The 24,612-nt window shown below is 45.3% G+C and overlaps 3 protein-coding genes and 2 pseudogenes across 3 annotated transcripts; all 5 read right to left on the bottom strand.

The window, feature by feature from the left end:
• Positions 1 to 6,667: 6,667 nt before the first annotated feature.
• LOC117834577 (BTB/POZ and MATH domain-containing protein 2) lies at positions 6,668 to 10,766 on the bottom strand. Its single transcript, XM_034714126.2, is given in 4 exon segments — positions 6,668 to 7,012; positions 7,015 to 7,266; positions 7,268 to 7,426; positions 9,711 to 10,766. Coding segments are annotated over 4 exon segments (1,812 nt in total).
• A 647-nt stretch (positions 10,767 to 11,413) lies between these two features.
• On the bottom strand, positions 11,414 to 12,511 carry LOC117834576 (BTB/POZ and MATH domain-containing protein 1). Its single transcript, XM_034714125.1, has one exon. It carries the CDS (start codon positions 12,509 to 12,511, stop codon positions 11,414 to 11,416), a length of 1,098 nt encoding a protein of 365 aa, XP_034570016.1.
• A 1,998-nt stretch (positions 12,512 to 14,509) lies between these two features.
• Positions 14,510 to 15,561, bottom strand: LOC117834575 (BTB/POZ and MATH domain-containing protein 2-like; annotated as a pseudogene).
• A 2,948-nt stretch (positions 15,562 to 18,509) lies between these two features.
• Positions 18,510 to 20,381, bottom strand: LOC117834574 (binding partner of ACD11 1-like). Its single transcript, XM_034714124.2, has 4 exons — positions 19,936 to 20,381; positions 19,788 to 19,863; positions 19,285 to 19,368; positions 18,510 to 19,203 (listed from the first exon to the last, which is right to left on the bottom strand). The coding sequence occupies exons 1-4, from the start codon at positions 20,040 to 20,042 to the stop codon at positions 18,658 to 18,660; spliced, it is 813 nt and encodes a 270-aa protein (XP_034570015.1). The 5' UTR covers positions 20,043 to 20,381; the 3' UTR covers positions 18,510 to 18,657.
• Positions 20,382 to 22,574: 2,193 nt separating this feature from the next.
• Positions 22,575 to 23,627, bottom strand: LOC117834573 (uncharacterized; annotated as a pseudogene).
• Positions 23,628 to 24,612: the final 985 nt, after the last annotated feature.

Genomic DNA, 24,612 nt, shown 5'->3' with positions numbered 1-24,612 from the left:
TGTGGAAGAAATAAGGGACGCAATGTTGAGAAAATATGGAGTGGCAAAGGCACGCGTTAAAACACGTAGTGGCAAAAGGAGGTATCACTACGGGAAAGCTATAAATCGCCGAGTGACTGGGGCACTCGGCGAAACCCCAAAAACACTCGGCAACGTCACACGGCAAAATTTCACTCGGCAAAGCTAAGTTTCCCGAGTGTCTTTGCTCGGGCACTCGGCAAAGAGTGTGCCGAGTGAAAAAAAACACACGGCAAACTATTTTCCAGAAAAAAATAAAAAAAAACATACCCCTGGCCGCCGCCGCCGCCACGCCCAGGCCATCCACGGCCACGGCCACCACGCCGCCCGCTGCCGCCACGCCCGCTGCCGCCCGCCGCTGCCGCCACGCCCGCCGCCACGCCGCTGCCGCCCGCCGCTGCCGCCCGCCGCTGCCACGCCGCTGCCGCCCGCCGCTGCCGCCGCCGCCACGCCGATGCCGCCACGCCGCTGCCGCCCGCTGCCGCCGCCACGCCCGCTGCCACCCGCTGCCGCCGCCACACCCGCTGCCGCCACGCCGCTGACGCCCGCCGCTGCCGCCCGCTGCCGCCGCCACGCCCGCTGCCGCCACGCCGCTGCCGCCCGCTGCCGCCCGCCGCTACCCGCCCGCCACCACGCGCCAGATCCGGAGGGGAGAGAGGTGGGGGCCGCCGGATCCGCGCCGGAGGGGAAGAAGGGGGCGCGGATCCGGCCGGAGGGGAGGGAGCCGGGGAAGGGGAAGAAGGGGGCGGCGGCGGCCAGATCCGAAGGGGGCGGCGGGCGGGGTCGGGCGGCGGGCGGCGGGGCCGGGGGCCGGGCGGCGGGCGGCGGGGCGTCGGGCGGAGGGCGCCGGGCGGCGGGCCGGGGGGCGCCGGGCGGCGGGGCCGGGGGCGGGAGGGGAGGGGGCGGAGGGAGATGGCGTCCGCCGGAGGAGAGGGAGGGGAGGGGGCCGGGGGAGGGAGATGGCATGCGGCGGCGGCGGCGGCGGCAGGAGGCGTGGGCCGGGAGGGGGCAGGGAGCGGCAGGAGGCCGGGAGGGGGCAGGAGAAGATAGGGAGTTGGGGGAGGGGGCCGGCCGGGGGAGGTTAGTTTATTTCGTGGGCCGCCTGTTTGCCGAGTGTCCTACGTGGACACTCGGTAAACGGTTTATTTGCCGAGTGTCCACCATAGGACACTCGGCAAATTTTTTTAGAAAAGAATTTAAAAAATATCTAACCGTCTCAAAAAAATATCAAATTTTCACACGAATCAATATATGTTCTCTATTGCCTATACAAAAAGTTTTGTAGTCAAACCCAACTCGACCGTCACTTCGACTCTAAATCTTATCGAATCTTCTCAAAATTACTATTCTTCTTCTGAGATGCTTCAGTTTGTAATCATCGTATATGATGAAATGTGCAAAACCTTCTCAATTTTTTTTCATAGCCTCCACGTATTATATCATCACATCATGACAAATCTCATGATTTTCAGACTTTGCTTGTTTTTTTTACAATTTAAAATTACTACTGCCACACGTTCATGGTCGTGTTTCTTGAACAAGATGTTCGAAATTTCTTTTCATTTCATGGGTCAGGTCTCAAATTGGGCCAAATAACATGAATATCATTTTTCTACTCATTTTTTTCCATAATTTGAATCACTTGCAGTTCAAATTTGACTTATACCAAAAAATTCCTTGAAATGCAATTAATTAAATAAATATAGCAAATAAATCCAAAAATATACCAAATTTTAACATGGAGTACCACATGTTGTATGTGGGGAGCAGAAAAAATTTCGTGGTGAAAAGAGGAAAAAAAATTATTTTTTTGCCGAGTGTCAAAAAAAACACTCGGCAAACTCCCCTCTTTGCCGAGTGTTTTTTTTGACACTCGGCAAAGAGGGGGCTTTGCCGAGTGTTTTTTATTTGACACTCGGCAAAGTCCCGATTTGCCGAGTGTTTTTTTTTCGCCGAGTGTTTTTGGCTTGGCACTCGGCGAAGAGCTTGTTTGCCGAGTGTCCGAAAAAAAACACTCGGCAAAAAGAAAACACTCGGCAAATTTAAGGTTTCCCGTAGTGTATATAAAAATAATTTGCGGACATGTAGGGTAAGACAATTGGTATTTCAACGGTAGCATAGTTTTGAGAAATAAATTATAATAAATCATAATAGTATGTAATGAACAATGGCTGTTGTTGGGGATCTAAAAAAAGATGGTCACCCTCGAGGTCGTTTACTTCGACGAGAACCAAGTAACCTCGTGAAATCAAGATCCTCGTGTGAAGACAATTAGCCTTGCGGGTCCTATCTGACATGAAAACCATGTTAACCTCGCATCGTCTCTGTTGCCTTGGTCTCGAAGCTAAGGGTTGTTTCCTGATGGCTAAGATGTAAAATAGCTTACCCTCGGGCGCTCGAGGCTAACCTCAAGCGACAAGCTTTTCACCATGTTTTTCTACTCAGGGTCACTGGATGAGCATGCTAGAATTGGGGGCACGAGGCTAGGCTACTTTCCCAGCACGAGGCTAAGAGGACTTTGAGCATGAGGTTAAGGAATCTACTAGCACGAGGCCAATAGTACGAAGGCATGAAAAGCATGATCACAAGATCCTCGTGTGAAGACAATTAGCCTCGCGGGTCCTATCTGACGTGAAAACCATGTTAACCTCGCGTCGTCTCTGTTGCCTTGGTCTCGAAGCTAAGGGTTGTTTGCTGATGGCTAAGATGTAAAATAGCTTACCCTCGGGCGCTCGAGGCTAACCTCAAGTGACGAGCTTTTCACCATGTTTTTCTACTCAGGGTCACTGGATGAGCATGCCAGAATTGGGGGCACGAGGCTAGGCTACTTTCTCGGCACGAGGCTAAGAGGGCTTTGACCATAAGGTTAAGGAATCTACTAGCATGAGGCCAATGGTACAAAGGCATGAAAAGCATGACCACATGGAGGCGTTGGAAACATCAACCCCCAGAGGCGTGATTAACGTGATTGCCTGGAGGCTATAGAAGTGTGACTCAGTGTGTGAGATCAAGTTGCACAAGTTACCTCCAAAAGATTTTTAAGTACGGCACATTCTACGAATGTAGTAGATGAGAAAGGGTATTCACAGTATATAAAGTGACCCCTGGTCACTATAAAAGGAGAGTCCTACCTCAATGTAAAATGATCATTTTTCAGAACTGAATTGTGAGTGCTTTCTCGAATTCGCGTGCAGGGACGATGGATGTGGAAGAAATAATGAAAAAGGGATGCAATGTTGGAAACATGGAGAAAATATGGAGTGGCAAAGGCACGCGCTAAAACACGTAGTGGCTAAAAGAGGTAATATAAAAATAATTTGCGGACATGTGTATTTGAACGGTAGCATAGCTTTGAGGAATAAATTATATTAAATCATAATGGCATGTAATGAACAATGGCTGTGCGCGGTCGCATAGGCCGGAGACAATTTTCTTTTCAAAAAAAATATATAACAGGATATAAGGATGGACTTCAAATTTTGCTGCTTCAAGTTGTATTAATTGTTCAGGGAACAATCTTTTCTAGCAACTACCTGAGAAGAGATGAACAACTGCTCATCAGGTGTTATAAACCCATCGGTCACGATTACAGCCTTAGAAGGGTTCATGACCGCAACCTAGGATATTCTTCCCTATCCAACACCTTAGAAGAAGATTGCCTAAATCACATGGCACGGTGCTTGATCTCTCCTTCATTTCCGGTCCCCATTGCACGCAATCTAGACGCTACAGGAATAAAAATGCAAAATGCCGGTGGTTCGAAACGGTAAGATCCCAAATAATTAGGTGAGCATGGAGCTATCTTAGGCTGGGCACGAGTAAGGCTAGTCTCAAACAATATCAGGATGGAAATTGTTGGGGATCGCCTAAAAAGACGGGTCACCCTGAAGGTTGTCTTCTTCAGCAAGAGCCAGTTAACCTCACAAAATCAAGACAATAGTGCGAAGTCAATTAACCTCGCTAGGCCTAGACTGGTGTGAGAAACAGGTTAACCTCACATCCTCACATGCTAATGGATAAAATGTAAAGTGGCTTACCCTCGGGCGCTCGAAGTTAACCTCGAGCCAAGAGCTCTTCACCATGTTTTCCTACTCAGGGCTGTCGCTGAACAGTACGCGTCAAGGGTGAAGACACGAAGCTAGGAAACTTGTTCATCACAAGACTAAGAAGCTTTCAAGCATGAGGTTGAGGAGTTTACCAGCTCGAGGTTAAAGATACAAAGGCATGAAAAGCATGACTGCAGGAAGGCTTGAGAAGCGTGAACCCCGGAGGGTGTGATTAGCGTGACTACCTGGAGGCATGATAAGTGTGACTCGGTAGGAGAGTCCAAGTTGTACAAGTTACCTCCAAAGACCTTTATGTACGGCATATTCTAGAAATCTATAGTAGGTGAGAAAGGGTATTGATGGTATGTAAAATGACCCCCGGTCACTATAAAAGGGGAACCCTACCCCATTGTAAAGGGACGGATAATATTTGGAACGAGACCACGAGTGCTTCTCCTACTTTATTGTGCTCGACTCTCCTTGAGATTTGTTTCCCAACAGAAATAATTATAATTAATGACTAGTTTGGAATAAGATTCGTGCAGTGCAGTTTATATGAAAAGGACCACCGCACCACTCGCTTGACTAAGTGAACCTTAAAACAATTTGCGTGAAACACATGCAGTGGCAAGGAACACAACCAACTTTTACATAATTCTCAGCTTAAAATGCTGATCACAAATTAAAGAGAAATTAACAAACTAGAGAAAAATCTCAAAAGTAAACAATTTTTCAGCTGAGTACTTAAGCTCCAATAATTTGCGGCAAAACACGCAGTGGCAAATTAAAAGGAGGTATATAAAAATAATTTGCGGACATGTAGGTTAAGACAATTGGTATTTGAACGGTAGCATAGCTTTGAGGAATAAATTATATTAAATCATAATAGCATGTAATGAACCATGGCTGTGTGCGGTCGTATAGACTAGAGACAATTTTATTTTCTAGAAAAATATAACGAGGAATAAGGATGGACTTTAAATTTTGCTGCTTCAAGTTGTTTTGTTCAGGGAACAATCCTTTCCAGAAACTACCTGAGAAGAGATGGCCAACTGCTCATCAGGTGTTGAAAACCCATCCGTCAACCTTAGACGGGTTCATGGTCGCAACCTACGATTTTATTCCCTTTCCAACACCTTAGAAGAAGATTGCCTTATAACAATTTGCATGAAACACATGCAGTGGCAGGGAACACAAGTAGTGATCGCAGAACCAATGTTTACATAATTCTCAGCTCAAAATGTTGATCACAAATTAAAGAGAAATTAACAAACTAGAGAAAAATCTCAAAAGCAAACAAATTTTCAGCTGAGTATTTAAGCTCCAATAATGTAGCTGCACCGATCAAGTAACTTTAACCCAACCGTCAAACCATAACATTATACTAGAATAAGTAATAGTAGCTGGAAAAGTGGACAAAGTCGATAGATCAATGAACGACGTTGGCGAGCAGCTCACTGAGCAGAGAGAGGCAACTGGCTATCAGATGCTGAAACCCATCGCTATCCATCCCATTAACACGTCCTCGAACAGATAAAAATTCCACCAAACAGTGTGGTGAGCAATTAAGATGTGTGCTCTGACCACCAAACAGTCAACATTGATCACATCACATTTCCCTTAAAGAAGGAATTTAATATCAGCACTGCTAGCGCCCAGACGTATGATGGCTTTCCGATCGGACACTCTTGCAACATCAAAACAAAACATCAACAACATCGAAAATATATGGTTGCAATGTTGAAAAAATATGATAAAAAATTACTACATCATTCGACTCTAGGATAGAAAATTCCCGCCGCAACATGAACACTATGTTTCATGCAACATCTATTATGAAACATGCAGAAACAATAGTTGCAATATCGATGCTTAACTATTGCAACATATATATGTCAAGCCGTCCGATTTTTTTAGATTCCGAATGTCAGGTCTATAGCATTACCGATTTAATATTGATGGAGGGCATTCAGGTTATTTATCCAATATACTAGTTTACTTGAAATTAGCTAAAGTTGTTTTATAAGACAAAAGGAGTATAAGATATGCTGAGTTTAATAGGTGACCACACATTAACTTACCGTGAAAAACACATTTATCAGGCTTGAACCAGGTGCACAATATTCTTTTCCCTTTAAGCTTAAATCTGTATATAATTTACATAATCCCTTATATTTGGCACAGAACTCTAGCTCCAACATCATAGTTGTATCTGCATACCGTTGCCCAAATAAAAGTTGTTGAAGTATTTATATCTTATCAAAATTATAGATAATTTGATTTATTCAGATATATAGGATTTCCTAGAGCTCTATATATCCAGCTCCAAAGAAATCTACAGCTTTTTAGGAGCTGGAGTTGTAGCAAACAGGGACAATTTAATCATAAATCAAAATGTAGTAGGTGAAAGTCCTGGACGTACGCCCACAAATTGTGAGCCTTACATATGATGGTAAAGCACGCTGAATGTAGCCTAAGCTTGATCCGAGCCGAGAATAAGTCTTCATTACACAGTAAAATACCGAAACCAAACCCATTAAACTACTAGAACTACTACTTCGGCGGGCAAGAAAAATACCATTCTAAACTCCATCGGTTAAGTTTTATATCCGACAGGTAGCAAACTTGTCGAGCAAATCTTGCAGAAGGGAGGGGCAACTGCTCTTTAGGTGACGATACTCATCGGTTTCCATGATTGGCTTTAGATTGCCAGGTGACACAAGAAACTGAATGCAATAATCCTTAAGCAGCAGGCAAGCATGCTGCTCGGCCAACACCAGCGTAGTGGCTACTGTGCTCATGTCAATGTGATCACAGAGCTTATCCTCGCACATCAATTTCAGCCTCTTCAAGTCGTACCTATCTGCCGCAACAAGAAGGTGTTGAGCCATCACTATTTCTTCTGCCTCTTCCATTGCAGGCAACGAGTCGGTGTACATGAAGTGAAGCATAAGGCTCTGAACACGTTGGACTCCATGTCTTGGATCTGGATATGAGCAGCCGTCTTCTCCTTCATCGGCCCAAAGAGCTCTGCGCCGAACACCGAGGATCGGGCGGCGAGAATGTTCGTATGAGCCGTGAAGCGCTCGCCGCCAACCTCAAACACCACGTCTCCCCCTTTCCCTGACAACAGGAGGCGGCCAAGGTCCTGGTGCAAGTCTGACGGTGGCCCCGTGACGCGCTGCTGCTTCGTGATCGATTTTGAACTTGAGAACGCTGACTTCACACTTGATGTTCAAGCAATCATCTCCGAGATGTTCGGATTCCTCCAATTCACTCCTCAAACCGTACCAATGTGAACCACGAACCTTGGTGTTCCTCGCGGCGTAGAATCGTGGAGCTGGCTCTCCTTCCTTGTCTAGCTAGTAAGAAGAACTTGAATCGTGCATTGACGATCTCGTCCTTGGAATCGAGGCAGAAGACATCGACCCCTATCCAGTTAGTGCTGCCCTTGTTATCACCATTGGGGTAATATCTGAAAACCCAGCTGAGCCCGCCAACAATGAACGCATTCAATTCGATGAACTTACCGACGCCGAGCCGCTTTGTTGCGGAGTAGCATTCAACACGGAGAACGTGTGAGCCGGCCTCGGTGATGATCGACGTGCTGCAGCTGCCAGCAGAGGAGGCGCCGCCGCCTATGCCGGCGGCGGCAGCGGATGGGGAAGACGAGTTGCTCATGTGCAGCGGCGGTGCACGGATCGGTGAACAATGGAGGCGGAGGAAGCGCTTAGGGCGAGGCAACAAGAACAATGGAGGCTGGATCTGACGTCCGAGAGTTTATAGATGCAACTTTTCCGTGCTTTGGAGTCTTCAACGACTAGGGAAAGATAGGAATTTTGATAGCATGGGAGAAGGAAGGAATAAAGGAAACGAGGAATGGAAAACAAGAAGAAAAAAAGGAAATCACTCCTCCAACAGATTAGACTCTTACCCGCAAAAAAAAGAAGAAGAAAAGAAAAAGAATGTACTCTTTCTATTTCTCATTCCTCCCATATATAAATGGTTGATGTGTGCGAAATCAAGGGATTCAGATTGGCGATACTGAGAAACGGGTACATTGGTATACATAAACTGTCTCAAAAGTTGTGTTATACAAAACCACGTAGTTGAGAGAAAACAATGGTTATTTTTCGAAACAACGGTCTTATAAACTAAATATTAGGAATATGGTACTACCCTCTCACCATTGTACATTTGCCAAGTAACTCAGAAATTTCCTTTATTCTATCCAATATTAAAGGATGTGGATTATTATGAGACAACCAAAAAATAGATTATTGTAGGAGTTGTATGATAAATAATCTCAAGCTAACGTGTCACTGTATGAGAAGAGCCTATCAGATGGCACTAGGTCTGGACGCCGAGCTAGTACATGTCTATCAATGTCTTGATTGATCGAGAATTTGCGTGTACAGCCTATAAACAACGACATGAGCGAGATCATCGAGATCGTAAGGAATTCTACTAGCGGTCAGATTGTAAGTTGGGATACGAACGCAAGGTGGTTTCCAATCAGGACTCTGAATGGTACAAGGCATCCGTGTGAACAACATGTTGGCCGCAAGCACTTTAGGAAACGCCCTATCAAACTTCTAAACTGTAGTAGTATATTTTTGAAACAAACTAAATAGGAGAGCTACTGATTATCTCTACCTTAATATTAAAAAGTACGGTTGTTTCTTCCAACTGTCATGGTTATTTTGTAAAAAAATCTCTCAACTTCTTTTAATCAACCTACAGTCCTTGGAATAGTTCTTGCCTTTGCTCCTGTTCTTTTATCCCGCCTAAAGGCATGGACCGATTAACTATTAGAAAAATAACCTCCTATCCCTAAACTTAGTACCGGTTACTTTTAGACTCGGTACTCATCTTTTGGGCTGTAAAATTACTCAAGTGTTGGTTAGGAATTCCGTAATATAAAGTGAGATTGCGAAATTTTGAACCATTTTTCTATAATTGTTTTAGAGGTTTTAAAAGTGCTGGTAAATGATTGGCCCTATATTTAGAAAATAAATAAAATAAGAAACAATTTAATTAGTAATTGATTAGTTGAGCAGCCATATTTTCTATGGGCTCATCAATTGTGAACCATGATTAGATGGTATTCATTTTCATATGAGTCAATCGATTATAGCGGTTTGTTCATTTGATTAGTAGTTGATTGGTTATGTACATCTTTGCTATAAATATCCTTACATGTACATCTTTGCTATAAATTTAAAACTATTGTTCATTAGATTTTCTATAAATATCAATTTTTTTCTTACTAGCTCTTTTGAAAACACGTGCGTGTGCGTAATTATAATTAATGACTGGTTTGGAATAAGAATCGTGCAGTTTATATGAAAGGACCACCGCACCACTCGCTTGACTAAATGAACCTTAAAACAATTTGCATGTGGCAGGGAACACAAGTAGTGATTGCATTTTACATAATTCTCAGCTCAAAATGCTGATCACAAATTAACAAACAAGAATCTCAAAAGCAAACAAATTTTCAGCTGAGTATTTAAGCTCCAATAATGAAGCTGATTTTTGTGCACCGATCAAGCATCTTTAACCCAACCGCCAAACCATAACATAATACTAGAACAAGTAATAGTAGCTAGAAAAGTGGACATAGTCGATAGATCAGGGAGCAACGTTGGCGAGCAGCTCACTGAGCAGAGAGGGGCAACTGGCTGTCAGATGCTTGAACCCATCGCTATCCATGATCGTCTTCAGATTGCCCGGAGACCTGAGAAACTTGAAGCACGCCTCTTTCAGCCCCTTGCAGCCATGCTGCTCTGCAAGCGCCAACGTAGTCGCCGCCGTGCCAGTGCTGACGTAGTTGCAAAGCTTGTCCTCGCAGATGAGCTTCAGCCTGTCTAGGCCATACCTATCAGCTGCAACAAGCAAATGCTGAGACATTACAAATATACCATCCTTCTCCATCTCAGGCAGCGAGTCGGTGTAGATGTAGTGGAGCATGGCCTTGAACACTCTCGGCTCCATGTCATCGATCTTGATGTGGCTTGTGTGCTTCTCCTTCATCGGACCGAAGAGTTCCGCCATGAAGACGGAGGACCGTGCTCCGAGCAGGAGCCTGTGTGCGGCGAATGTCTCCTCGCCGACCTGAAACGTGACATTTGCTTCCACACCGGACGAGAGGAGATGGCCTAGATGCGTGTTCACGTCCGATGGTGGCACAGTGACGAACGGCGAGCTGTTCTCAGCGCGAATCTCCATCTCGTCCTTTAAGACGGTGACATCACACCTGACTCTGAATCGGTCATCCTTCAGATAGGTTGATTCTTCCAAGCCCTTTGTTTTGATGAATTTATCGTATCCCCATGACCTGTTTTTGGAGCCGAAGGCATATATGACGCTTCCAACCTTGTATGATGGCACTGTTTCGCCCACATGGTCGAGTAAACTGAATCCGAATCTTGCCTTCACCTTCGTGCTATAGGAACTATCAGACTTGAGAAAAAAGGATATCCAACCGGAGCTCTCTGAGTCGTAACCATCGGGGTAGTACGCGATAAACCAGCGATGGCCTCCCACGTCGAACGTAACGGATTTGATGAACTTGCCGTTGCCGAGCCCCTTGGTCCGGGAGTACCCATCGATGGTGAGCACGTGTGACCCCTCCACAGCCGCGGCGACGATGGAGGACGCGCTCTGTGCCCTGCCGCTGAAGACGGCAGAGCTCGACATGGCCTACGATGTGAGTAGACTAGAGAAGATGTTGGTCACATCTGCATAGGAGAAGGGCGAGAGGTTTTTACGTGTTAATGTTCTTTTGGGCCGTAAAATTACTCGAGTGTTGGTTAGGAATTCCGTAATATAAACTGTGTAGAATCGCGTGAAAAACTGAAGAATCCCGGAGAAAAACGGAAGTGCTCGGCACAAACTCCTGCGGTCACTAATATTGGGCCGGCTCCCGCGTCCGAGTCCCATGCAATACGGTCGTGGCGTTCAGTTGGGCCAGGCCCATGCGGGTGGCTCACAAGTCACAACACAAGTTACAGGCTGCTGGTTCCGTAGCAGCGGCACACGCAGTACGCGGCTCTAAGGCCAGCTGCCCACCAGCAAAATTAGCTTGCAAAATAAAGTTGGTATCTATTCGTTTTAGAAACAAAATTAGAAAATAATATAATTAATTCATGGAACCAGAAAAATAATATCATGAACCTGTCTAGTTATACAAATTTATAGAAGAAAACACCCGTACATTACTTATTTATACAACCAGGTCGTTTTTACATTTGATATTACACGCTGAATTTTAAATCTTAAAAAATACCCATCTTTGTTCCTCACAAAAAAAAACATTACCAATTCTTGTTGGACCAGTACTACCTCTACTTAACAGAGAAACACAAAAATGACCTAATCTTGTTTCTTTTGGAGACGTCAAACTTGGCAACCAGTTCGTCATGCAGGGAGGGGCAACTGCTCCGCAGATGATCATACCCTTGGGTGTCCATGACCGCCTTCAGACTACCGAGGGACGAAAGGAAGGCGAAGCAAGCCTTCTTCAGACCATTGCAACCATGTTGCTCTGCCAACACCAACGTAGTCGCGGCTGTTTTTTTGGTAATACGACTGCACAGATTGTGCTCGCAAATCATCTTCAGCCTCTTCAGGTCGTACCTGTCCGCCGCAACAAGTAAATGTTGCGCCATTGCTATTTCTTCACCCGTTCGCACTTCAGGTACATTGTCAGTATAAATAAAGTCGAGCATCGCCTTGAACACCACGGGTTCCATATCATGAATCTCCACAGAATCTGCCTCTCCTTCCTTCAGTGGCCCGAAGAGCTCCGCCATGAAGACCGACGACCGAGCTGCGAGCACGTTCTTGTGTGCCAGGAACAGCTTGTCACGCACCTTCAACTTCACGTCCACCCCTTTCCCTGACGCGAGAAGCCTGCCAAGGTCCTTATGCAAGTCGGAGGGTGGCACGGTGTCGACGAACATCATAGTGCCTTCTTTGTAGAAGCCGTTGATAACGGTGATATCGTAAACCACCCTGAAGCTGTTGTCTCGCAGGTAATTTGAGTTCTCGAAATCCTCTCTTTTGATGAAGCAAAACCAGAAACATCTATAGCCATGGAAGGCAACCGGGCAGAAAGACTTCGCGCTGTGGACCTGGTTGCCCTCCAGATCGAGCAAGCTGAACTTCAACTGTGCCCTGACACTGCTCCTACCGTCGTGGACGAGGAAGAAGCATATCCGATCGCTAGTCTCCTCGTTCCAACCAACGGGGTAGCATCTGAGAAACCAGCTGTGGCCTGCGACCAGGAACTTGCTGGAGGCGATGGAGCTGCCGACGCCGTAAGCCCTGGATTCGGAGTAGCCGTTGATCGTGAGGACGTGCGAGCCGCTCACCGTGGCGGTGGTGATGGCGGACGTGCTGCAGCCGCCGGCGACGGCACGCGAAGAAGCCGTGGAGGCCATGTTGCTCGGTGTTCTTTCTAATACGGCGTGGTTGACGATTTTGCATTGAGGTAGACGTTTACAGCAAGTAGGTCGCGTAGATAGAACAGCCTCTGCATCTATTAGGTATCTACGTGTAATACAGAAACTCGGATGCAAGTTGAACACGCGTACACGGTAAACATTGAAAGCACCTGTGCCGGATGGGAGTCGGATACGGAATTGCGGCTAGTGCTGGCTGCGTTTCTAATCACCAGTCCGATTAGGACAAGCCGTATATCAGAAGTGTTAGCTCAATGTTGTATCAGATGAAGCCATATTATGGCCGGGCCACACGCACAGGGCCGGTGTCTCGAATTCGCGCGCGGGGACGATGGATGTGGAAGAAATGAAAAAGCGACGCAATGTTGCAAGCATGGAGAAAATATACAGTGGCAAAGGCACCCGTGGAAACACATAGTGGCAAAAGGAGGTATTTAAAAATAATTTGCGGACATGTAGGATAAGACAATTGGTATTTCAACGGTAGCATAGCTTTGAGGCTTTGAGGAATAAATTATATTAAATCATAATAGCATGCAATGAACAAAGGTTGTGTGCGGTTGCTGAGGGATATGGGTACGTACTGCATGGATTCCCACCGACTACGATACTGGCCGGACCTGATAAGTGGGCCTGCCCGATCAAGACGTGCGGGTTGAGCACATGATGTTACTTGAGTACACATCAAGGTATCTAGACAATACAAATCTACCAGGATATCGTGGGACGCGTATTGTAATCTGACTTGGATTACCTTTCATGTAACTACCGAGTAGATTAAGTTCAAACTGACTTGTAATTTTTTATCGTCAGCCTATATAAAACGGCCAAGGGAGCCTCCCGAGGCGATCAGATCAATCTTGAGCAATACAATCCCCATACAGGACGTAGGGTAACACTCCCCGGAGGCTTGAACTTGTCTAAAATACTCGTGTCCCCTTCATATTCTCGCGATCACCTTCAAGTTCTTAGTTTCACAATCTCCCTCACCTGCAAATCAACCATTTGGGTAACCCCTGGTGGACTGTTGGACTTATAAATCCGATAGTCACATAGGCTAGAGACAATTTTATTTTCTAAAAAAGATATAACGAGGAATAAGGACGGACTTCAAATTTTGCTGATTCAAGTTGTATTTTCAGGGAACAATCTTTTCTAGCAACTACCTAAGAAGAGATGGGCAACTGCTCAGGTGTTGAAAACCCATCGGTCACGATTACAGCCTTAGAAGGGTTCATAGCCGCAACCTACGATTTTCTTCCCTTTCCAACACCTTTGAAGAAGTTTGCCTAAATCACATGGCATGGTGCTTGATCTCTCCTTCATTTCCGGTCCCCCGTTGCAATCGCCATCCAGACGCGATAGGAACAAAAAATGCAAAATGCCGGTGGTTCCAAACGGTAAGATCCCAGATAATTAGGTGGGCATGGAGCTACCTTAGGCTGGGCACGAGTAAAGCTAGGCTCAAACAATACCATGATGGAAATCTTCTATACTATAAAGATCCACAACAATTGAAAATATTTTTTACCTAAACAATTTCGCCTATACCTCTCACGTTGGACCCACTGCTCAGGTCAAAGGGGTGTGACACGAAGGAGGGAGACAGGAAAACCGACCAAAGAAAAATGATTGTGCCAAAATCAAAAAAAATTGACACCGTGCTTTCTCCGACCCGCCTCATGTACCCACCCCGACCCGGCCCCGTAAATCTCGCCCCCGATCACCGTGATTAGCAATAATCCACGCTGACCATACACCCCTTCCATCTTCACCCAACGCCGCCGTGTCCCCATAAGCTGATTTTTGTGCACCGCCGTGTCCCCACGCTGACTATACTATAATGAAGCTGATTTTTGTGCACCGATCAAGCATCTTTAACCCAACCGCCAAACCATAACATAATACTAGAACAAGTAATAGTAGCTAGAAAAGTGGACATAGTCGATAGATCAGGGAGCAATGTTGGCGAGCAGCTCACTGAGCAGAGAGGGGCAACTGGCTGTCATGCTTGAACCCATCGCTATCCATGATCGTCTTCAGAAGTTCAGATTGCCCGGAGACCTGAGAAACTTGAAGCAGGCCTCTTTCAGCCCCTTGCAGCCATGCTGCTCTGCAAGCGCCAACGTAGTCGCCGCCGTGCCAGTGCTGACGTAGTTGCAAAGCTTGTCCTCGCAGATGAGCTTCAGCCTGTCTAGGCCATACCTATCAGCTGCAACAAGCAAATGCTGAGACATTACAAATATACTATCCTTCTCCATCTCAGGCAGCGAGTCGGTGTAGATGTAGTGGAGCATGGCCTTGAACACTCTCGGCTCCATGTCATCGATCTTGATGTGGCTTGTGTGCTTCTCCTTCATCGGACCGAAGAGTTCCGCCATGAAGACGGAGGACCGTGCTCCGAGCAGGAGCCTGTGTGCGGCGAATGTCTCCTCGCCGACCTGAAACGTGACATCTGCTTCCACACCGGACGAGAGGAGATGGCCTAGATGCGTGTTCACGTCCGATGGTGGCACAGTGACGAACGGCGAGCTGTACTCAGTGCGAATCTCCATCTCGTCCTTTAAGACGGTGACATCACACCTGACTCTGAATCGGTCATCCTTCAGATAGGTTGATTCTTCCAAGTCCTTTGTTTTGATGAATTTTGGGTATCCCCGTGACCTGTTTTTGGAGCCGAAGGCACGTATGCCTTCTGAAACGTTGTTGTATGATGGCACTGGTTCGCCCACATGGTCGAGTAAACTGAATCCGAATCTTGCCTTCACCTCCGTGCTATCGGAACTATCAGACGTGAGAAAAAAGGATATCCAATCGGAGTTCTCTGAGTAGTAACCATCGGGGTAGTACGCGATAAACCAGCGATGGCCTCCCACGTCGAACGTATCGGATTTGATGAACTTGCCGTTGCCGAGCCCCTTGGTCCGGGAGTACCCATCGATGGTGAGCACGTGTGACCCCTCCACGGCCGCGGCGACGATGGAGGACGCGCTCTGTGCCCTGCCGCTGAAGACGGCAGAGCTCGACATGGCCTACGATGTGAGTAGACTAGCTACAGAAGATGTTGGTCACATCTGCAAAGGAGAAGGGCGAGAGGTTTTTATGTGCGACAATGGCAGCGGCGTCACGCAAGCAGAGACGAGAAGGGCAGAACGTGAATTAATGTGCTGCACGCCGAGACGGCGCGAACGTGCGACGAAGAGTCGCCCCGGCGTTCAATCTCCTAGGAGGAGGCGACAAGGAGTAATTCCGAGAACAGCTCAAAGGACAGGTTTTTTTTTGTTAATTCTTTTATCTCAAAGCATATGTACTGCATGTTTTTTTTTTTGGACTGTCTAGCTATCTGTTGACAGATTTCTGGTGTTCAAATCTGTCAAATTTTTAACAAATCAGAGGTTGACACGTAAGCAGAAAAATGACGGATTTTCAATAGTACAAATCTGTCAGATTCTATTGGCAGGCTAATGAACACTTAACGGGTCCAAAAATAAAACAACATCCAATAAGAAACTTTTGGTGACAACTTAAAATCAAAGTTACCTGTTGATTGTCATTTCTGTTATATCCTTTCCACACTCAAGAAATAAAAATACTTATTGTAAGCTCGTTGAGACGGAGAAATTAATGGACCAAGCAGCCGCTCATTGAGGGCCAACTGCACCGGATCTCGATCCCAGGGACAGAGGAGGAAGGTGAACGAAAGGACTCTGGAGATTTCAAGAATGGCTGAATGGGGAGAGGAAACGAGTAGACAGTCGGAGAAGGAAGGGTGCGGTCTCCAAAAATTAACAGGCTAACGGGTTTGGGGGAGGATCCTCAACCGTTAACAAAAAGAAACCCGCGGCTGAAAAGTAGCACACATCTCAAAGCACAAATCTAATGCACCAAAATTTGACGATTTTTTAAGAAAATCTGCTGACAGATATTTAGCAAAAGTCTTTTTTTTTGGATAAAGACTGAGGAAGCAAGTTAACACAACCATTGAACCATGCATTACTATTTCGTATCAATATACCACGTCAACAAAAATAGGAATATTTCTCTTAAGTTATAAAGGAAAGCATTCCGGCCTTTTGCACTAATAGATCGATGTATGGATCAAATAAAGGAAAATAGGCACATGGTCTCTGATTTCGCACCTTCCAATTTAAGGACGTCAGGCCGTCAGGGACAGGGAGCAAGCTTGGCCAGCAGCTCCTTGACAACAGATGGGAAAGTACTCATCAGATGGTCAAAGCCCCCATTAGCCAGGGCTGCCTTGAGATTGCAAGGCGAATTGAGAAAGCTGAAACATGCCTTCTTGAGCCCGTGGCATGCTGCTCAACGAGTGCCAGTACACCGCCGCCCGACCACCCTCCCCACCACCAGCCGCCCTCCCCACCGGCGACACGCCCTCTCCGGCCGCTTCCTGTCCTCCCGGCGGCGAGTCCTGGTGGCGGCGCGAGCTCCAGGAGCGGCCGGTGGCAGCGCGGGACGGGATCGGCGAGGAACTCCGGCGGCAGCACGACGTAGCTCCGGGGTTGGTGGCATCGCGAGCTCTAGGAGGGCACGGGGCAGGGCCGGACCGGGACGGGAGCAGCGCGGGCTCCGGTGGCGGCACGGGCTCTAGTTGGCGGCGCGGCAACATAGGGGACTCCGGTGGCAGCGCGAGCTTCAGGAGGATGTGGGATGGGGCCGACGCGGTTGGATCCGCCGCCGGCGACGCGAGCTCCAGGAGGGCGCGTCACGAGGGGCTTGGCCGGCGGCGCCGCTAGCTCCAAACGCTGGAGGGTGGGGGACGGTGAATCGGGGCCGGCGCCGCTGCCCGTCCACGCGAAAGGGAAGACAGAGGAAAAGAAGAGAGAAAAAGAAAAAAATGTGTCAATGACTATAGGGCCCATATGTCAGTGAAAGGGATTGTGAATGACAGGTGGGATCTGCTCGTAAGTGTTTTCAAAAAGCCATAGCTGTTTCACCAAATGGCTTTCAGCTTTCTCACAGCCCACAACCTACAACAGCTTTTCCACGGCCCACAGCTCACAGCTACTTTTTCAAAAGTCAGAGCTCAACCAAACACACCCATTAGTTGAATCCTACTAGGAGTATGACTCCTACTTGCATGTACTAGTCCGTCAACCTATGCTTTCGCACGGCTAATATTTTTTAAAAAACTATTATATTTATAAATTATTTAGAAATCAAACTTAGTAGCTAATGATGAAAATTGTTTAGCTACTATTCTCTCATTTTTCAATACTTCAACATAATACTCATGTAGATGTGTACTTACCTTTGTCCAATTATGATTGATTTTTAATTAGTAATTCTCTATACACTTTTTCATCTAGATTCGCACTTTTCCATTTTATATCGCACCTCCACATTGTCTTTACCATAAAAATTAATATTTTTCATCACATCCTTACACACATTTATAAATGATCTAAATGGTAACACTCATCATGCGTGCATACCTTAACTTCGTATTTCTATATTAATAGTAACATAGATAGGAAATTTAGAATAATATATTAGTTTACTTTTGGACATTTCTATATGGGGGCCGTTCGGTTGTGCTGGCTGTTGCTGTTAAGCAGCACAGCTGATCAGCCGGCCATGCAGCTGCTACAGCAGCGCATAAGCTAGGCAGTGGCGCATCAGCTAGGCAGCAGCGGCTGCAGGCAGCTACTTTTGTACCCAGCGATCAAGTCAAGTTTTGGAAACAAGGCCGGGAGCCAGAAACTCTGATCCTGTGAAGAACTGAACAAGTGACGCACCAATAAAATTTTTTCTTATATTTGTCTTTCAGTTTTTTCCCTTCAGTCCAAGTCCAATTTTGTATTTTGATCTTGAATACGAACACTGCCGTGAAGAACGTCGAAGCACATTATACAACCTCCGTGAAAGCACCACATTCTCATGATTAGCAAGTACATTCTCGCAAACAAAAAACAAGTGTATCAGAAAACAGAGTCATGCATAACAACACAACCACTATGTTTCATGTTCCCACTGCAGGATGATAATGATATATTGATAAAAGTGTCGAGTAACAAATTGCGAACTCTTTTAGGTCCCAATAACTTTCAACCTTCAAAGAGGTTTCAACCACAACACTAGAAATGAGTTCAATAACCATATCATGTCTATTTACACACATGTATCTTCGCAAATTCACCGTCCACTTCCCTGTGTGTTGTTGGGCCTTCTGGGATGTCTGGTTGTGCTGCAGACCCACCCTCAACATTCTTGTGCTCCTGCTCAGCTGCTATTTTCTCCTTAGCCTTTGCACCAACATCGTTGGCTGCACTGGTCACCTTGCTGAAGGCACCAGTTACCCATGCTGCCCCGGTGAGGACATATCTGTTCTTCATGATGGCGGATCCAACAGTCGAGACGCTCTGTTCAGCAGCTGCCAGTGCTGACTTTGTCTTCTCAGAGACTTGGTACTTCTGATCCATTTCCTTCACTTTATCATTGACAGCTGAAGTACCAACACTGATCTTCTCACTTAGACCAATTCTCTTGTCGAAGGAAGATGCTCTAGCAGTAGCAGTTGATGTAAGCTGATGCTTCTCATCCAGAGCTTTTGCTTTGTCCAGTGCATCCCTACCAAGGATAAATCCTTTCGCCAGCATGGTCCCAACAATGTCCTCGGCCTTTTGGAGGGCAGAAGGTTTTGTGTCTTTGGGCTGGGGGTGAAAAGCAATGTTATGAACCTGCACAACAACTATATCATGCACGTGCAGTAAATAGTATGGCTCCAGTTATACCTCTAGATCAGCTAAAACATAAGCTGCTAGCTCATAATCAGTGGCAGGCGTGACAATGACAGCCATATCAACTATCGTGGCCCCCTGCAACAGCAATAAAAGTTCACATTAGAATATGCTACAATTTAAGTGGTATATATTTGTAAACTATTTTTTCATTGCCATCCCAAGACATCTTGGTTTTCAAGCTAGAGCTAGAGGTCACGGTACAAACATGTTGCAAAGTCAGTTGGAACTGGATTATATAAAAGGCAAAATTGAATGAGCAAACAAAGGTCACTTTAAACAATCATTGAAAGAGCAAGTACAAATATTTTTTGATTGGGGCTTCAGAATATAATTGCAACAAATTACAGTACAGAACCACATTGATAATATTCAGATGACTAACCTATTAAAATAAGATCACAAATGCATACCATATTTCATGATAATGTGACCAGTGAATCATTAATTCATCTAAAAGATACATTTTTTTCAGCTCCTTCAGAAAAAAGAAATACCGTAACAAGTATTGCCGTCTCAGCTCCTTGATTGTCTTTAAAAGTAATGTAGGCAACTTGAGACAGCTCATCGCCACTGCATAGCACTAAATGGTTAGTACAACTCATAGCACAGCATGAAAATAGGCATCATGGACATGGTACTAACCTCTGCATTTCAACATGCACAATGTCACCAGAAAAAGAAAAGAATTCCTTTATATCACGCTGTACTGCTTTCAGGAACACATTGCTAACCTTGACAGTACTAAACATGCTTGACTAAAAATAGTAAATGGCAGAACAGGAACATCTAGTCAGTGGACAGTGGTATTGTGTATGTAATATCTCCATAACAAACAAATGAATATTGGACCACAGCAAACACTTCTTCAGTATTTAGAACGAGGAAAGAAAATAAAATGTCGAAATCAGTTAGACATTAGCACAGATACAAGTTTTCGCAGCACGGCGTGCTTCAGGGCAGCGGCAGATCTCGAGCTCGCTATTCACTACAGCAAGTGACAGTGACATTCCATACAGATGTGAAACAAGCTTGCTATAAACCACAGGGAGTTACCTTTGCTGCATTCTTGAGACACCCCTTAAAATACACGGAGCTAGCAAATGTAATGAAAACTACATCTCCCCCCCCCCCCCCCCCCACACACACACAAAAAAAAAAAAAGTAATTCCTAGAGCATAAGCAAGCAGACAAACAGAGAAATAGGCCCAAGATATTGACTAAATATATGATACAAGCATAACCAAACATATGCAGACAGTGATATGAACCAAATCACCAGAAGCGCTATCCATAACTCTCAAACACCTCATTTTAGTTTCCAGGACCTGGGCATCCTGATAACAGTCTAGTCTAGCACAAAATAAATGACATGCATATTGAACTCAAGAGTACACAGGGCATACAATTAGAACATTTCAGCCCTACAATAGTTGATCAGTGCTTTCTCAAGTCACAACAACAACAAATTAGAAAGAAATTGATAGGTTATATTCATAACAACAAATTAGCAAATGGAGAAAATATCTCCGTCATGTCAACCCATAAAGTCCCGCTGCAATCCAATCACGAACTTTACTAATATCATCGTTGGCAGTAGCGGCAAACCAATCTGATGCAGGATCATTTTCATCACTTGTCCTACTAAGATAGGTCCCATGACCAAACATGTCAGCACCAACCATTCCCGGTTCGTTGTTGTCCAATGCAAAATTGTGTAGCGCAAAGCATGCAACAATAATCTTTGATTGCTTCTCCATATTATATAATGGTATACCTCTTAGAATCTGCCACTTATTCTTTAGCACTCCAAAAGATCGTTCCACAACATTCCGAAGGCACGAATGATGGTAGTTAAAAATTTCATTCAAATTCTCAGGACCTTTGGCATTAAACTCCGATAAATGGTACCTACCCTTGCGATATGGCGCCATATAACCCTCACGCAGTGGGTAACCAGAATCCACCAAATAGTACTTTCCTACATATCAACATTGTTATACAAATAGCAATTTAGATTGGCACTCCCATATGTTGCATACTATAAAACTTACAAACAACATAAGATCACCTTGGGGTGGGTGAGGGAAATGCTCAGCTTGGTTTAAAGCCTCCCTCAAAACAGCAGTGTCATGCACAGCACCCTTCTTCCCCGTAGCGACAAATGTGAACCTCATGCCCATGTCACAAACAGCTAAGACATTCTGGCTGGTGAACCCCTTTCTATTGATAAAATCATCATGTGCGTGCTCAGGGACTGACACCGGAATGTGGGTTCCATCTATAGCTCCTATGCACCCATCAAAATATGGTGAGAATTGATGCAGCTTAGGATGCACATACCTGAACAGTGGATCCATTGGCCTAATAATAGTACGTGCAAAAGAGACCACGGCATCTAACACTTCACCGAACTTCCGACTCACGGTGTCCAGTGACCTACGAAATCTATCCGACATTTGTCTCTGGCATTGTCTTGTGCCACATGCCCATAGGAACATCCCTAATGCCTCAACTGAATTACATTGTCGTGTGGATTTTAACCCATGGTTGGACACTAAGATTGAATGCAACAACTGGAATGCGGATGGATGGAGACGGAAATTTTTGTAGCACTTCTTACTGTCAGCAAGGTTAATAGCAACCCATTGACGCCCAGTCAACTCCTGCAAGTGCAACGGACCATCTTGCACGCCACATGCACTTGAGGTAGACGATGCATACGCAGCTAACACACCAATGGTTGCACCCATGTCCCACCATGTAGACCACTCATCGTTCAACCTTGCTGGTGAGGTGCTGGTGTTGCTCGAATTTTCGGAGCTTGACTTTCCTTTCATTTTCAGACCATAACAGTGATCAGTGGTCCCAGCTTCTGTAATCAGCGATCTGGAACAAATCTGATTCTTTGTTAAGCCTAGATATGCTAGTTTCAAGACGACATATAAAAAGCATGCCATGTTTTCTTATCTAAGAATCTCTAAAACAAAATAATAGCATATTCAGTACCCATCTTGTAACATGTTGTGCCCCTTTTCTTTTCTTTCAAAAATCCTAAGTACTTAAATATGGAAATATGATTTCATTGCGTACCTTTACGATTGACCTTCACTTGTTGATAGCCACCTCATTCATTGTGAAGACCTTCAGGCTGTAAGGTTGTAAACAATAATTTCCAAAATGTTAAAAACAACAGTAGCAGCATCATACTCAAGTGGAACGACACAAATTTATATGGATTAGTAGCATGAATAATCAAGGTCTAACACAACATAATTCACATTACAAACATGATGGCACACCATGCCATAGTCACAGTACAAATACACACATTCCTAGGTAGATGCAAATACATTGTAATCATGGACCGGTATTACTTCCTCTTGACATTATCCCAAGTCCATCGGAGCCATGCAATCCGGTTCTCTGAAGCGGTAATGCTCCTATAAGATGCACGTCGGGCTGGTGATCTAAACAGCTCAGTAGCTATGAACTACAACTCAGACCCATTCGGTACACCATCTTGTTCGACAAGGTGCAACATTTCTGTAACCTCCTCTTCCTCACGGCTGATTAGATTTCTTTCAGTCATAGTCCTTTGAATCATGCTCTCAGATATACGCTCCACATAGTACTCCATGCTCTTAGTTCTCTTGGGTGGTGGGCTATCAACAACATGCTCCTTTCCGGACCTCTGCGACACACGACCCACACTAGACCGTCCAACAGTGTCCTCCAACCAGTCAACATTTTCATCCGCCATTGGGTCAGGGGTGTCTTCGCTTCCATAGCTTGGTGTTCTATCTCCAATTCCACCAACACACAACATTGGACCGCCTTCAGTGTCCGTTGTCCCGAAAAGAGTGGTTAACTCATCATAGAATGGAAACGCCTTGCCACGGAAATGTTTGTTTGCCTCGTTCTCCTAGAAGTCATAAATAGGAAATATGTAAGCATGAGGGCAATCCGAGGTCAAAGCCAAAGGTAAATGATAGAAAGCCATAATTATTAGGACGAAAAGTAGGTACCTCAATTCGGGCTGCCCACCATTCATCATCGCAATCAATGGTGCGGGTACTGTTGTTCCACCCGGTACCACTCTTGTCCTTTAATTTCCTCCAATCCTTGTATTGCCTCTTAAAGGCATTAAATTTGTTCTGAAGCTGTTTGCAGGAATATTTCCTGCCCGTCTGTTGTTTGAAATTTGTATACAGGTTGTGCCAACCTACCTTGGTTAGGCCCCTTTTGTTGTAGTTGAGCTTGTTCTTCTCGTCAATGCAAAGGTCTAGGAATATTTTTGTAGTGTTATCATCCCAGTTGGCACGACCTGCATCCATCTGTGTGCTACTTTGAATTATATGCCTTCCTAAGTAGAAGGTGCTACTTTGAATTATATGCCTTCCTAAGTACAAAGTTTGTATGCCACACACGCAGTAGCAATGACAACATGCAAGATACGAATCAACATTTATCACAAAGGGAACAAAAAAGATGGAACTGATACTTGCCTCGTTGTGCTTATGTCTTGCAGGAGTTGTACGCAGCAGGTACCGAGGGGCTTCATGTGGAGACCATGACGATGTAGAGGAGTTTGCCAGTGCTGCTGCCTGTGGAAGTTTCTTTTTTTGGCACACAAGGAATGCTCTCCTTAGCTAGAGTCGTATTTACTACTGTAAAAAGAATATATAAAGTGAGAAAAATTTAAAAGCCAGCCTAAACATTGTCATATTTTAATGCAGGAAGTAAATAGTAATGAGCAAAAAAAAAGAAGAATAATATTTACTGTCAAAAGGGAGGAGAGAATTTACAGCCACCTAATTTTTGCAGGCACATCCCAATTCCCACCCACTGAATGTTACTGAGTGGATTCAGTGGTTTCTATCACTAAAACTAGCCACTAACAAGATGAAAGCAGCAGCAGTGCAGATGCAAAATAGCAATGCCCGTGGTGGTGATGGTCGCATTTGTGGCACTCCAGAGTAGCAGCAGTGCAGGTGCACCGTCCAGTTCAGTTAGATAGATGAGCGTCAGTTGATTTCCGAGGGCAAGGCAGATCAAGCAGGCAATGCAACATGCAGGCAGAGGTAGCCAACAATGCAGCCCTTTCAATTAGAGGTACTGGTCAGTGCAGCTGACAAAAGCACACCAGTAGTATGCAAGTTCAGAGGTGGTCACTTGAGTTTCAGATTTGGAACACTTTTGCCTCTTTCTAAAAATGAGCAGTAAGTAAAATTGGTGCAATGGATTGTTTGCCTGGCATCTTACTGCCTATTCTAGCATAATTGACCTGAACGCCCCTAAGGTTGAGCATAGCTCATGTTT

Source organism: Setaria viridis, chromosome 8, assembly GCF_005286985.2.
Source record: "Setaria viridis chromosome 8, Setaria_viridis_v4.0, whole genome shotgun sequence".
In the NCBI taxonomy this organism is placed as follows: Eukaryota; Viridiplantae; Streptophyta; class Magnoliopsida; order Poales; family Poaceae; genus Setaria; species Setaria viridis.
This window is presented reverse-complemented; position numbering and strand designations above follow the sequence as displayed.